The 14,161-nt window shown below is 51.8% G+C and overlaps 1 protein-coding gene across 1 annotated transcript; it reads right to left on the reverse strand.

The window, feature by feature from the left end:
* Nucleotides 1-430: 430 nt before the first annotated feature.
* SMYD5 (SMYD family member 5) lies at nt 431-12,225 on the reverse strand. Its single transcript, XM_065891286.1, has 13 exons — nt 12,130-12,225; nt 8,317-8,425; nt 7,403-7,542; nt 6,842-6,963; nt 6,323-6,392; nt 5,626-5,730; nt 4,738-4,800; nt 4,460-4,530; nt 4,038-4,144; nt 3,588-3,644; nt 2,643-2,737; nt 1,918-1,988; nt 431-1,816 (listed from the first exon to the last, which is right to left on the reverse strand). The coding sequence occupies exons 1-13, from the start codon at nt 12,223-12,225 to the stop codon at nt 1,669-1,671; spliced, it is 1,254 nt and encodes a 417-aa protein (XP_065747358.1). The 3' UTR covers nt 431-1,668.
* Between the last annotated feature and the right edge of the window lie 1,936 nt (nt 12,226-14,161).

The following is a 14,161-nucleotide window of genomic DNA, read 5'->3' on the forward strand; positions in this document are numbered from 1 at the left end:
GGGGCCTTCAAACACTTATCTGGTCCCATGCTCTTGTTTTGAAGGGAGGAAATTGAGGCCCAGAGAGGATACATGACTTGCCCAAGGTCCTTTAGGACCAGTGCTCAGATTGCTAATCTTGGATCACAACAGCCTCCTGCTCAAAAACTTGGGAAGCTGTAGTTCAGTCCCTGAGCAAAAGCCTCATCTTGTAGCCTGGTACTGAGGATCCACATTGGACCTCAGAAGAGCCCTGCTCTTGGACTTTAGAAACCTTTGCACAGCAGAGTATAGGCAAGACCAGGGATGAACCCAAACTGGGGAGCTGCAGCTCCCATCTCCTGCAGTCCCCTGCTCTATCCTATGTACTTCTGCACCACCCGTGTGACTGCTGCCTTCCTGGAGCAGCTTATCAAGCCATTCTCCACAAAGCATTCCTGCAAAGGCCTGTCACCACTCATATTTTATTGAAAACAGTGGGCAGGTGGGGAGGAGGGGGTGCTGGCTACTGTGAAGGATTAAGAACCCAATAGGCCAGACAGGCAGATTCCACCTGGCTCACGATGCAGGAAAGGGCCTGTGGGGCGGCACCTGCCCTCCCTGGGATCCCTCAGCAGGGGCATGTGGCAGCCCCTCAGGAAAGGTAGGCAGAAAGGAATTGCAGGTGATAGGTTATAATTTCCACAGCTTCCAACCCAAGAGTAAGGGGTAGTGCTAATCTGGGGAGGAGAGGGAGAGAGTCAGGGCTAATCTGAGTATCTAGCCTAGCTCTCCTAGGTTTCTGGAAGACTTCAGTGTTCCTAAATGATCCTAAAGATGGAGACTGAGACTAGGAGAGCCCCTCACTGACCCATGCTCTAGAAGATTCTAGGACATCTTAAATTAAGGAGCACAGGCCTTTCATCCCCCAGAACTCAGCCATGCTGCTAGAGTCCTCAGTGGGAGGAGGGTGGGAGGAAGGGGTCATGATGTCCCTCCCAAGGGAGGCAGAGACCTCTTCCACACCCTGTGAGGCCAGCCACTGTGCCAGGGCCTGAGAGGCAAGGCATAAGGACAGATTCTGGGGTCTGGGGAGATTCTCTACTCCCCGGATGTCTAAATGGTGGGTGTGGGGAGGTGAGCAGAGGGAGATAATGCCCCCGGTTCACTGTCCCCCACAGAAAGCCTTAGGGAAGGTGCTCTGGAGGCCCAGTTCCTCCCTCTTGCCTCTCCCAGCTGTGCTACTGGGGAAGAGGGTAAGGGTGTCTAACCCCCTCTCTTCTTGAATGGAGTCAGGCTGTTCGCAGGTTGCCACTTTGTGACCCAACCACCACCCCCTCAACAGTGAGTTGAGAAGGGTGAAGCCTTAGGTGGATGAGTAAGTGGGGCCATGGGGCCAAGGGGAAGAAACACTGTTAGGCCCTGACCTTGGTTCCAGCCACTTACACCCATACCTGAGGGGGAGGCCAGTTCTGAGAGGCTCAGTGACAGCGCAGAGCCTGAGCCGCTCAACAGCAGTGTCCTGGGCATGAGGTCTGGCGGGAGGTGGAGGGCCTAGGGTCCAGCCTGTCTTACCCTCTGGAAGAAACAGAGCTGGCATGGGGGGAAAGCAGGCAACAGGAGTGGGAGTTCCTTCCAAGCCTCTGCTCTGGGGGAAGGCCCCCTCTTCTGGCAGGGTCTGGGGTAGGACCACTTCCAGGCAGGATGACATCACACATCAGTCATCTCATCCCCCAGCTCAGCATCTTCCGGCTCTCCTTCCTCGTCCTCTTCATCGTCCTCCTCCTCAGAGGTCATGTTGGGTTCATCAGCCTCTGCCAGACATTTGGGGCAGGAACAGACAAACAGATAGTTCTCCCTGCAGAGGGTGGGGGGGATGATGGTGAAGGTACAAAGTCAGGCAGCCACCAGCACGGAGAAGCCCAGAGCCCGGCTTCCCACCACACCCCCAGCTGGCACCTGAGGATCTTGTGGCGGCTATGGCGGCTGCGCTCCCGCTGACAGCAGTCTAAGTAGCTGATGCAGATTTCCTAATGGGCAGAAGAGAGGTGGGCTCTGACAGTCTGTGCTTCTAACAGATGGGATTAGGGCCTCCCCAACCTCTGCCCTACGTCCAACCATTGCCCCATCCCCAGGAGCCGGAGCTGCCCTTCAGCGAAGGCGCAGGTCACCCTGATCCATTCCCCTGTGCTCACAGCAGAGGCCACTATGAGGCTTTCACAATCTGTGTCTGAGACAGGGGGCTATGCTTGGCCTTGGGCCATGGCCAAGGGCAGAGGTTATCTTGGTGTGAAGCTACTTGCCCTGAAAGAAGTTTCAGCCAGGCTCCGTGCACAGCTCTAAGAGCCAGGACCCCACACCCACACTAGTACCCCACAGTCCAAGCCACAAAGGGCCATGTCCTGCTTCCTTAGATGCTGCAGATTCCTTGATCAAAAGATAGCTGGGGACAAGAACTTAGGCACACAGTTGTCTCTGAAACACTGCTCTGAGGCTTTCTGGAGTTATCTTTTGAAGTGGGGTGGGGTTAGAGTATACTCATGGGGAAGACTCATGTCCTGGAGCATGTGGGGATTCAACCCAACAGCCTGAACTTGGGACTGTAGCCACTGCTGCTCCCAATTCCTGGAGAGAACCTGCAAGGCCCACTGCCCACCCACCCCGACAGCTACTGGCCCCCTCACCTCTCCTGGCTTAATATCCTCCAGGGCGGTGAGATGCAAAAGGAAGTTGTTTTCTGGGAAGGAGGTCTCTGCATTGGGGACACAGCTGTGGTTGCCTGGGTCATGAGAGGCAGGTAATGAGGATTGTTGACTAATAAAAATAACAGCCTTAACTGTGCAGAGCACTGGGTCCCATCTTTCCTCTTTCTCTGATCCCTGCTAGGGCTAGGCAGGTCCTGGGACCCCAGTTTCTTATATCCCTGTCCAGTGCTCTTTCCTGAAGAGCACAGGCACTAATGCAATCCCGCATCACTCCCCTCCCCTCCTGCCATGACTGTCCCTTCTCTCCTCACTGGTCAACTTGATCCTCAGATGTGCTGCCAGTGTCTCACAAACGGAGGGACAGGGCTGTGAAAGGGATGCCCGTGCCAGGCCACTTAACTCAGTCCTGTCTGTTATTGGATGTCTGGTAACAGCTGAGCCAGGCCCTCTGAGAGCCTAGTTTGGGAGGAGTAGTGTCCCCAGAGCCTGGGAGGAAGGTTTTGCAGTGAGGAGAGCAGAGGGTGGGAGGCTGGGATCTGGAAAAGACAACAGTCTGAGCTGGCTCTGCCCCCTCCATCAGGTGCTGATGAGACTGCCTTCCAGCCTGAGCTCCTCCCGGGCTATCACAACACTCTCCTACCAAAGCTCACAGGGCAGTGGTGGGGCAAAGCCCAGGCTTCCCTTTGCAAGAATCAGAGCTCTGTGCCCTGCCTTAGCACTGGGCCTAGCCCACTGGAAGGTTTTATATCAAGGCACAAGAGTCCAATAAATGAATGAAAAAATAATAGAAGGAGAAGGCTGAGGGGATATCCCCAGGAAGCTCAGCCCTAACCCCACTCCTAGACTCAACTCTACCAGCCCATAAGGGGCCAAGAGAGATGAACTGCAGCTGTGAGGCTACCACTTCTCAATGCCGGGACTCACAGCAGCTCTGCAGCACAAAGAGGCCAGATCCTTCACAGTTAAGAAACTCACCAGTTGCTGTAAGACAGTAATATGCAGATGTTATTGCATCCACTTTATAGGTGGGAAAAAGAAACTAGGCTAATAAGGACAGGCATTGGCTCCACTGTCTTGCCACCCAATCACTACTATTTTACCTGAAATTGCTTCTCTGAGGCACAAGCCTTGCTTTCCTATAAATGGTACCACCTTACTGTCCAGCCCTCCCCCACCCCCAGCATCAAGCCTCCGCACGGATTGCGGAGCCATTTCTTGTGTATGTCCTGCAAACAGATCTGAAGCTTCCCATAGGCACACAGGGATTACCTTCCCCAACCACGAACTCAGAGCTCCCTGGGGGAAGACTGTGTCCACTGTCTAACTGACGGATGTCTCCAAAGTTGGGTGAGGCCAAGACTCCATCTCACCAACCTGTCTCGATGTCCTTGTACAGCTGGTCAATGAAGGCGTCCAGCTGCTCACGGTCCTGAGGCTTCAGCTCCAGAGCGTCACAGGCATGCACCCACTGGCTCAGGGAGCTGGGGGTCCCAGGCAGCCATGGTTGGAGAGGAGGAGGCCTAGCTCACAGGGCTCCCCCACTCCAAGCAAGTTAAGTCCATTTCCTTCTCCAGGGGGAGGGTGGGGGTGGGTGGGGGTGTCCTTCCCCAACAGACTAAGTGCTCCCAAGACTCAGTCTTTCTGACCCCCACCACTGAGTTTAGTCCAGCATTCTGGCCAGAGTCACACCCTGCCCCACCCTAGTCTTGAAAAGAGATGTGGCTACCTTCCTCAGTCAATCTCCCACCCCAGCCCTGAGGGACAAGTCCAACAGCTCTGGAACATTCTCTCCTAACCTGGTCCCAATTCCTTGGCCATTGGTCCCAACAAGAGCAAAGAGAGACCGGAATCCATCCGGAGTGAACCACTGTGGGGAAAAAGGGAGAAGAGCATTCAGGTTACAGCCACTAGCTTTTCTTCCTGTTGAGGAAGTCTGCTGTGAGTCAGTCCCATCCCAACTCCAGAAGACCAGGTCTGCTCTGGCTTAGCTGTCCCAGTAGGAGACGCTGACCTGGTTGCTCCTGGAGTGCTGGAGTGACTGGGAGGCCATTGGTCCCACCTTCCCCACACTCACCTGGCTGAGTGCTTCTTCATAAAGGGCCTCTGTGAAGAGTCTCCGCAGAAGCTCCAGCTGGCCCTGGTTTAGGGGAAGCAGGGAGAGACTAGCATCCCTGGGGATTTCCCATTAGCACCCAGGCAGGGCCCATAAGACCACATAAGGGAAGGAAAAGGGCGAGCTCTACAGACCGAGCTTTCTCTGGGGGCAAAGGAAAGCCACAAAATCCTTATCTCCAAGAGACTTGGCAGTCTAGTGGCCTGTTCCAACCCAGGGTAGCAAACCCCAAATTCCTCCCTATTTTCTAGCCCTTGTACCAGCAGGGCGGAGGCAGCCTGGCTTAGAATGTCTGTCCTCACCACCACCCTCCAGGCTCCCTGCCCCAGCCTCCAGACCAACTTGACCCTCCCCCTCCTTTCCTCAGATTCAGTGCAGGAAGGCCCACCCCAGCGCCCTTTCACACACCTACCTCCACCTTCAGGCAGCTCCTGCATGGAAGTCTGCTATTCTCAGGGAGAATGCATAGTTCTTTGATTTGAAGCAAGTGCTCAGTACATTGGCAACTAAAATTGTTTCACACCGCTCCCTGACCCTGTGGAACCCCCAGCCCTCCACTTTCCATTACACTTGATTCACCCACTGCTATCCTATCATGGGGTCCTGCCTTCCCACATCAGGGCACCCAGCCCTTCTGTCCTCTGTCATCACCCCACTTCCCAATTTTAAGTCCACATTAGGTCATGAAGTTAAATAGCGGCAGGAATACAAGTCTCTGAACAGATTTTTGGACCCAGGCTCTAACTTCTTCCTGTGGCTGGGAAGGCAGCAAATGTGGAGCTTCCCTTAGGTAGCCATGGACATCCCCAGGCTACTGGGCGGGTGGGAGGGTCATGTGGAGAAACCAACCTTGAATTTGTCCCCCAGGAGTTTGTGGACAATTTCCTCCTCCTCATTGGCGGTTTTATTACAGAACTGGGAGAAGAGCCTGATCCAACGATCCTTATCCTTAGCCTGCAGTGAACAAATATACTTCAGGGTCAGGTTCACACATGCTCACGCATGCATGTGCACACATGGACTCACAGACACCCTCCTCTTTACTGCCACTCCTGCCCACGTGAGAGGAGCGCTGTCATTCTAAAACCCCTGCCCTGAGAAACACCATCACACATGAGCTTCTAAGTAGACCCTTCCTGCCCACCCTGCCCACACCCAACCACCTTCCCAGCTGGTGCCAAGCTAGCCAGTTCACGACACTTGGGAAAATAGGAGGACGAGGCTGACGAGCAACAACACTAAAGGGGTCAGAGTGGCTTCTCTCGCTTTATCTAAGAGACACAATCCTGAAAAGGTGGTGCTTATATATGAATTGCTGCTGCACAGGAAGTCATCCATAGATCACAGACCACAGGCAAGATGAGCCCCCATGTCCCCTGCTAGATTTATGGTTAGCTACTCCTAAGGTTTACACAGCAAGCAGCTCTCCCTTTGGGAAGCCCAGAAGGAACTCTATATCCAAGCCAGAGTGTTAAGGTGAGAAGAAAACTGAGGCCAAGGGTTGAATGAGGCCAGAGTCAGCTTCCCTGAGATCAGGTGGGCTCACCTGTTTCACTGTGGCCACCATCCGGGCCATCAACATGATGCTTGCAGTCTCAGGGGGGTAGTGAACACTCCTGGGGAGAAAGAAAAAGGTTTGGCCTAGAACTTCCCTCCCCAGCTGAATTCAGGGAAGCCCAGTCTGATTACTACAGAGAATCTTTCCTGGCCTAGAACTTCCCTCCCCAGTAGCTGAATTCAGGGAAGCCCAGTCTGATTACTACAGAGAATCTTTCCTACCAATCTCATTTATAACCAAAGAGAGAAATTCATTGGCAAGGACTTGGGCAGGATTTTATATCCCTATGGGCTTCATGGGGCTCTTCCTGGGAGTGTGTAAAATGCTGAGAATGGTAGGACTGGTGGCTCAGATTTAAGGCAGAGGGAATGGGTGATAGTTTAGCCCTAAGAATGGAGGAAAAATCTAGGGGCTGGTAACTTAACAAAGATGGCTGCATCCACTAAGCGTGGGGAAGGCAGGCAGGGAGGGAAGGATAAAGGAGAGAAGAGAGGAAATGCTACCTACCTCCATGCCTCCTGCAGCTTATTGAGAGGATACAGGGGGTCATCCTGGGAGGGGCCTGGGCACAGGACCCGATGGTATTGCTCAGCTGCGGCTAGCAGACATTCTGTACTGCAGTACGTCACCTGTTGGGGGAGGTGGAGGTCAGCACCCTAGGATCTGGCAGTGGGGTGAGGCACAGACACCCATGTGGTCTCACCTCCTCTAACTGTACTCCTTCCACAAATAGCCCCTAAGCAGTAGTCAGTGGTATTGTGAGATGAAAAAGCATACAGTGCTCTGGAGACATGTGAGAGGGGCACGTGACCCAGGCTTGTAAAAACGTGGGAAGGAGAGACTGCTTCTCAGGTACAGGGAAAGGCCCCTGCCAGGCTCCTAGGAAGAGGGCAAGCTCCCACCAAGCCTATTTTCTAGACAATGGGACTGGAACAGAGGACGAAACTGGCACAGTAATGTCTTTTTCATGTCTTTCTCTACATTCGGGCTCTCAAGGGCCATGACCAAGTCTGTCCTCACTCCTGTCTCCCCAGAGAGGACTTCAGCTTAGCCCCCAGGGATATTCACCTGGCAGTGGGGACAATTCTGGTGCAGGTCCTTGCGCACAGTGCACAGCTCAGGGTGAGGCAAAACCTGGCCTGGTTTCCCAGTCAGTCTCTGGGCGTTCTCCTCTGCCTTCTCCAGTGCCCGGAGGCAGTGGTCACAGGCTGGGGGAGAGAGCCAGATGTTGACAATTAAGTGTCTTGAGAGCTGGGGCCACATTTGTCCTTTTCACAGCAATATGCCCAGGGTTAACATAGCACCTAGCTCAGAGAAGGTGTTCAATAAAAGTATGAGAAGTGAGTGAATGAATGACTATGTTAAATGAATGTATTTCACACGCATTATAGAGGATGCCTTCTTCCCTCTCCGAAGTCCCCACTCCTCCCGGCAGACTCTCTCTGCTTCTTGATGGGACTTAGTCTATGGGGTTCCCCACCCAGCCCCCAAACTGGGCTTTCCCCACATTCTGGAGCCGAGTGACCCTCCTTTCACAGATTTTTCTCTAGCCCAAGAAAAGTGTGAAAAAAGCATGTGACTGGCAAAGCTAAGAGCGTCCTATTTGTTTCTGACCCCTAACACAGCCTTTATTGACCAAGGGGCATGGGGTCTCCTCTTGGCAGAGGGCTCCACTTTGGCACAGAGCCCTTCAGCACGACATCTAGTACCTTACAGTATAGGCCACACTGAGTTCCACCTGAGTGACAGTCCTCCCCCAAGGAGCACTTTGGAAGAACCTTTCTGCAGCAGGCTCACAGCCCCAAATGGCCTGAGATTAGACAGAGGCATGGTTCTCAGGTGCAGCTCTCCGAGGGAAGATGCACTTTCCTCCCAACACCTGGAGTCCTAGAGACGGCAGCCGGTAGGGATGTATGTACTCTCTTCCATGCGCAAAGCCTGCTGGGCCCAACAGCCCTCAGGAGTAGGTGAGATGTGCTCACCTCGGTAGCGATAAAGTGCATTCCAGAGAAACTGTGCAGCCACCAGGGGCCGTTCGATGAATATGGTCTCCCCCTTCTGGATCAGCTGTGTGGCAAACAACCCCTTTCCCTAAGAGGGCAGAGAAGAATAGGATGGCCATAAGAAGAGACAGAGAACATAGCTTCAAGGGCTCCTCACCCCCACGTGCTTCCCTCTCATCAGAGGCCTCTGCCTCAGGAGGGTTCATGGAGCATGGTCGGCACCCTCCATAACTGCCTCCTCTGGAAATGCAGCTCTGCCCAGTTTCAGTCGCACTTCTACCAGCCTGTCCAGAGCAGAGGGCCTGGGATGGGAAGAGAGCCACCACATCAGCCATGTCAGACTAATCAGAGAATTTTTAGGATGGCCAGAGCAGGGCCAAGGTTCACAGCAGGCTGGAGCCTCCAGTACCAGGAACTGGTACAGGGCGGCCTTCTCTGAGTCACCCACATGCCCCTCCAGGATCCTGGTCGTGATGCTGCTCCTCAGGGTTGCATAGAAATCCTACAGCACGGGAGGGAGAGGCCTATGCAGGAGAATATGCCCTTCTTCCCTGGTCAGCTGGGTACTCACAGCACCTAGCATTCATAGTACCTGGCAGCCAACAAGTTCTCAGGTGTTACATTGAAAGGAATGACTGATCCTAGCACCAGTCCTAATGCTAACTCGCTGTGAAACTTTGAGCCCGTTGCTTCACTTTTTTGCATCTGTTTACCATGTGAAAAGTGGGTATTATAATAATACCTACCAGGTAGTTTCCAGGATGCAGTGATATAACACAGGTGAAGGAATTTCATGAACTCTAGCTCCTTACTACTCAAAGTGAAGTGATGGACTGGGCAGCATGGGTATTGCCTGGGAGATGTTAGAAATGCAGAATCTCAGGCCCCACTCCACACCTGCTGAATCAGAATCTGCATTATTAAAATCAGCTGCAGATGCCCAGGCAGTTCATATGCACATTAAATGAGAAATACTGGTCTAAAGCACTGTGGATATGTACAGGATGAAGCATGAGAAAACTGTTGAACTGCCATCTCTCAAATGTGCAAAGGGACGCAGGAGACAGCTTCAGAACCTAGGCAGTTACTGGCCCAGCTGGGCACTTTCTCCCACTATACAGAGGAGTGGTGCCCCTGCCAACAGTGAACTGTCATGAAAAGAGAGAGAAAGGAAATGACTGACACAGCAGTGAAATGTCCTGTCACGTTGCCTCCTGGGTAGCTCCCGGTTTCCTTCTAGCACTGGCACTCTGGATAGACAGGGGCACCTCCCAAAATCAGCAGCAGGATGTAAAGACCTGGACAGGCCCTGAGCACCCCGTGAGCCACACATCTCAATCCTGTGAATAACTCTGGGAGCTCTAATATGGCACAGTGGGGCAGCTGGAACAAAACCACTGGCAAAGCCGTGGATGCAGCCTGGTTGTCTTTCTAGAAGCCCACCTCCATGCCTAGTAGCCCCTGGGATCCATCTAGCAAAATGAAAACCTGGCCTTCCTCTGTGGGACAACAAGATATGGACAGCTATCCACATTACTTCTGACAATCTCAAATCTCAATATTGAATTAATATTGATCTCTTTCTCCCTCCTTCTGGAGGACCAAATGTAGGAAATATTTAGTAAAGCAAAGGGAAGAATCAGAGCTGTTCCTCTATGAAACCACTTATCCCCCAAACATATAAAGTATTTCAAGAAAAACAACTCTAATTCACATTACCAAGAAGACTGGAGAGAACGGAACCTGAATGGAAAGGGTACAAACTATGCAAAGTTTATCTCCGATTTGAAAAGTTCAAGTTTAAAAAAAAAAAAAAAGATTGTACCAAAATATCTAAGACTATGTAGTAAATTAATTCTTTATTAAATTATTTTCTAGAAAAATATCAAGTGCCAAAAGTGAATTCAAAAGGAAGAAAGCCAAGACAGACTTGCAATGCCAATACCTGCCTGATGTGCATGAGTACAGCATCCTGGTTGACATCTACCATATTTGGTCAGGTTTCTGTTCTGACTGGTCATGTCCCTGGCATAGCAATTGGTAAAATTTTGGAAATCATTCCTGCCAATATCCATAGAGGCAATGGAGAAAGTGGTCAAAAACTACCCCCATGTGAGACCCCCTAGGCTATATGGTTTCATGAGCGAGCTCTCTCAAACCAAATAAGTAATTCTTGTGCTATTTAAACTATTCAATAACAGAGAAAAAATGGAAAGCCTCTCTATTAAAAAACAAACAAGCATAATTTCGATGTGGTAACCTAAGGAAGATACCATAAAGGAAAAAAAAAAATCACAAACTAATCTCACTTTATGAATGTAGAGGCAAAAAGCCCAGGATAAGCCATCTTGTCACCAGGTCTGAGTATGTGATTCTTCTGCAGCAGCAGATGTTGTAGGCATGAAGAGGGAAGCCAACTCATTCTTCCAGAGCTGGGGTTTTGATAGAAGGCTAGGACAGGACAATTGGGCAAGGAGAGTGGCTGAAGTGATGAAGTAAGAGAGAAGAAGTAAAACAAGGAGGGGCCTGAGAGATAGGGGTGAAGTGAAAGTAAAGGTATCTCTGCAGGCTAAGAGCGACGGAACTGAGACGCCATCAAACTGTGAGCCAATGAAGAGCACTGGAGGCCTTGGGGTGGAGATGGAGTTGTGGGCAGCTGAGGAGGCCAAGGATATGGGAGCTGATTTACCACAGGAAGAGAGGAACACTCCAGATGCCTCTGGAGTGAAAAGAGGACAATGGAAGGTTGGGTTCGGGAACTGGATGAGTAGGATGATGTTGAGAGCAGGAGACAGATGACTAGAAGGCTGACATCTAGGGCAAAGACCAAGGATACACACAGCCACTACACATGACAAACTGTTCAACCTCATTAGTAAACAAATATAAATGAAAACAAAGCGATATCATTTTGCACAAATCAACCAGCAAAGATATCCAAGAAAGAAAATACTCAGTGCTGGTGAGAACAAAAGGATGTGTGCACAGACACTGAGCTCCAATATCTTTGACCTCAGGGATAAAAAACAAGATACAACATAAGGGTCCATAAATGAGCAGTTGTTGAGTGAACAGAGGTCCTCCCATGAAACAGACTATTACTCAACTCTTAAAAGTTACTACGTAGCATTATTGATATTGAAATATTTACTGCTGCATCAAAAAGCAGTTTCTAAAAATACAGTTTTAATATGCACATATTTGCACAAATATAGATTCTGAGTGTTTTACCTTCTCTTTCCTTACATGCGCTTTTTTTCTACAATGAACTTCTAAAACACGGTAATAAAACAACAAAATGTCACCTTCTTGATTTAAACCCTTCAATGCTACTACGGGCTTCGGTCCAAACTCCTTAACACTCCAAGCCCCTTCGTGAAGTGTCCTGGCCTTTTCCCTCAACCCCCACCCAAATCTCACTCAAAAAGTTCCCTGAGGACCCAGGCCTTTTTGTACTGCAGCTCCCCCTGCCCAGCACGTCCCGCCCACAGCTCCCAGGACCCAGCAGTAAGGTCCCCCGGCCTGGCGCTCCCCGGCCCCACTGGCGGAAAGGCCCGGTTCCACGGGGGCAGGTGACGCGCACGGAAACTCAGCGGGCTCGGGCGGGCCCACCGCATGACCGCCCCGGAACCCTGAGCGCGGGGACAAGTAGCCCCCGGGCCCCGAGCCGAAAACGGGCCGCAGCGCCCGAGCGGCAGAGGAGCCTCTAGATTCCAGGCATGGGGTCCGGTGGGGCTGTCTCCAAGGCCGGGCCGGGTGGGGGTACCTCGGCACGGTCCGCCGCGGCCTCACCTTGGCGCTGCTCACGAAGCGTACTTCCACGGCTACCCGGGCTCGGCCCGCCACGCCCACGCAGAAGGAGAACACGTCGCACATGGAGGCCGCCATCTTGGGCGTACCTCCGCCTGCTGACCCTTGACCCCGCCTCGACCCGGGAGGCCCCGCCCCTCACTGGCCCCGACCCCAGCGTGAGCGTCCCCGAGGCTGCGAGGGTTTGCGCGGTAGCCGGTCTTAATTTGGATCTTTTTGGTTTATGTATCTGTAGGTTAAGTAGTTCGTTTACTGGGTGTAGCTGGGCCTGGCTTTGCGCAGTTTTGCCTCTGTCTCTATCTTCGTGGCCAGTACCAGAGCTTGTGTGTGCGTGTAGTTTTGATCTGTGTACCTGTATCCGAGTTCACGTTTGTGTTTGTTGTCTCTGCCACCCAGTGGTCCGTCTTGAGTAAAGCACTCTCTGGACCCAGTCATGGGGTGGGACAGCAACGGGCTGACTTACTGCTATCCTCTCTGGCCCTCAACCTGAAGGGAAGAACTAGCTTACCCCACCTATCCATCCTACAAAGTCCGGCGCAAGATTTCCTATTTCCGTAGGCAGTCTGGCAGCGGGAAAGACTGTCCTACGAAAGATCAAGCTGGACATGTGTCTTCCTCAGACTCTTCAGGGCGTAGGGACCTTGTAGCCTGGGGGTGCTGGAGGGTCTAAGAACCCGTGAGATTGTATGCAGAAGTGAGTCTGCAGATTCTCATTGTCCTGACAACAGGAGAGGGACCTATTCTCTTGTTCAGGACTGACCTGAACATTTGTCCCCACAGCCAGGCCTGACCACCATGTCTCAGTTTGTTCTCTCGTCCTCCAAATGATTCCGTGCTACTTGAAAAGGGACCTGTGTCTGCATCTGCTGCGGTCTCATGGTGACATTTAGGGATTTGATAGAGCCCAGTAACTGCTGAATAGGTCACTGCTGGTGATTTAAAAAAAAAAAAAAGTGAGCCGATGGTTCCTGGAAGAGGCAAATGTAGCTGTGTTCCTTTAATAGAGCTGACTGGGTCCAGCATTAGGAAGGATTTCCCGGAAGACAGGAACAGGAGGGTTCTTGAAGCTGGACCCTGGCCTCCCTCCAGCTGCAGCTTGGTCCTGGAGGCGATGGTCAACTGCCTTGGCGGCAGGTGGTTTCCCAAGGCCACCCCTGGCTCCCTGCCTTTCCTCCCTCCCTCAGAAAACTCTGGAGAGCAGTGTGGACCATGCCCTCTCTCACCACCAGGTGGCAGGGCAGTCCTCCTTCCACCAGTTCATCTCAACACCCAGAAGTCATTCTGTATTCTAAATGAATACCCTCAACGGAAGCCCGCCAGGGAATGTGGAGTGCTAGAGAAATTAGCTCTGGAAATATTGGTGGCAGGCTTCACAAGAGTAGGCTATCAGCTACGCTTCTTGGAAAGAAACCGAGTAGATTCCTGGGAAGGAATGGGACCCATGAGAACTGGTTGTGAAGCAGGGGAATAATAATACAGCAGAGTTTATGACAAAATGCCAGTTTTGGCAAAGGCAGAGTTAAATCTCTCCGTATGAAGATGGATAGGGGGTCAAGTCAAGTAGCTAGACGGAAAAAGATGGTGTTCAGGGTAGCATGTCTGCTCCAAGGAGGCAGCTGGGCCTGAGCTCCTTCTGAGAATGTTAACAGTTCAGACAAAATAAGAAAACTTTGGTAAATTCTGTGAGAGGAAATGGGCTAAATGGTCTGCCCTTCCTTCTTTGCTCTCAACTCCACCATCTCCAATGGGGAAGAGTCTTCTAGGACCATATACTGATTCAAGGAGGCCCTCTCTCGTCTACAGCCAGGCCAGGCAAAGATTAATCCCTGGAGAAGCCAGGGGTGAGGTATTACTCCCACAGATGAAGGGGACCTATAAGCCTTAATAGTTACTGCACACTTAGTACTGAGCCTGGCACACTATAAGTGTTTTACAGACATCATCTCAGCCCTGGGAGGTCTACGTTATCAACATACCCATTATACAGGTGGGGAAAAAAACTTCAGAAGTTCGG

This window comes from Phocoena phocoena, chromosome 14 (genome assembly GCF_963924675.1).
Source record: "Phocoena phocoena chromosome 14, mPhoPho1.1, whole genome shotgun sequence".
Taxonomy (NCBI): Eukaryota; Metazoa; Chordata; class Mammalia; order Artiodactyla; family Phocoenidae; genus Phocoena; species Phocoena phocoena.